The sequence below is a fragment of the Ceratina calcarata genome, unplaced genomic scaffold (genome assembly GCF_001652005.2).
Source record: "Ceratina calcarata isolate Rehan_Ccalc_2016 unplaced genomic scaffold, ASM165200v1 scaffold4912, whole genome shotgun sequence".
NCBI lineage: Eukaryota > Metazoa > Arthropoda > Insecta > Hymenoptera > Apidae > Ceratina > Ceratina calcarata.
The window spans coordinates 1-1,141 of record NW_017173457.1 but is presented as its reverse complement, the minus strand read 5'-3'; the positions used below and the strand labels follow the sequence as shown (position 1 = coordinate 1,141).

The 1,141-nt window shown below is 40.1% G+C and overlaps 1 protein-coding gene across 1 annotated transcript; it reads right to left on the bottom strand.

Annotated features, from left to right (window-relative positions):
* Nucleotides 1-9: 9 nt before the first annotated feature.
* LOC113464712 (fatty acid synthase-like) lies at nt 10-1,131 on the bottom strand (the record flags this gene model as incomplete). The annotated part of the gene is made up of 3 exons (XM_026816145.1): nt 856-1,131; nt 474-772; nt 10-402 (listed from the first exon to the last, which is right to left on the bottom strand). Coding segments are annotated over exons 1-3 (946 nt in total), but the record flags the coding sequence as incomplete, so codon positions are not given.
* Between the last annotated feature and the right edge of the window lie 10 nt (nt 1,132-1,141).

Genomic DNA, 1,141 nt, shown 5'->3' with positions numbered 1-1,141 from the left:
TACCTTTACTATCTTCGGTGAGACGTTGAATTATTTTACTGTGAGCTTTCACGTCTATCGCCAATTTTTGTATGCCTGTTGGTACGTACAGAGCTCTAGTATCGAGTCCCAATATCTGTATTTGTAACATGTTATCCATAAATGCAGCCCAATTTTCGTACCAAGCAATACGTCCTCTGGTGCCCCTGATGGATGCACTTTTCAAGCTACAGAATATTTCAGTATATTCGTACCCACGAAGTTTCAGTTCCTTGTATATATCTTTGCTAGTGAGCGGTTCATCGGTCTCGACTGATTTCAAGTATTTAACATCAATCATTTCTTCTGAGGGATTCGACATTTCACGGATCGATCCCGTCACAACAGTTGTAGACTTTTCTGATATCTCGAATTTCCCGGAACCTGGGGTAATTAGTGCGCAGAGCATGTAGTGAATCTTCATGAAAAATTATACACGTTGAAGAAGAACGTACCTCTATGGATCATGATTGATAAGAAAACTGGCGAAGAAATGTTAGATGCACGTTCAAACTTCACATCTTCGAAAATCACTGATAATTCATTCATAAGCTTTCCTTGCATCATACTAAATGTTTCCCAGACCAGAACCAAGTATCCCGTGGCTGGAAGCAAGTTTCTTCCATCAATTACGTGATGAGCCATATACTTAAAATTGTTGTTTGAAAGTACTATTTCAACATTCCTTTCTGCCGTTGTCATGTTCTCGTTTGAGCCAAATTTTAGTACAAATAAATCTTTAGAGTGCTCCCATCTAATACAGAGCATTTCTATTTAGTATTGCTGCAAGTTTATTTTGTACGCAATACATTATATAATGCGTACGTATGTACTCACCTAACGTAGGGCGAGATCATGGCAGTACCACGACTAACCGGAAATTCTACGTATGGATAAAGATTCGCCAATTGTGGTTGCAAACCAGCATTGTATAATTTTCCAAGGGCTTGTAAAAAGTATTCTGCATTGTCGTTGTACCCTCTCTGAGTTAGCGGTACGTTTACTACGTTAGGACCCAGCGATCTTTTCACGATCGCCTGTAGAAGTCCATGGGGCGCGATTTCTATGGCTATCGCGTCAGACGGGATCATTGCAGCAGTTTCCTCGAATAATACCGAGTTCA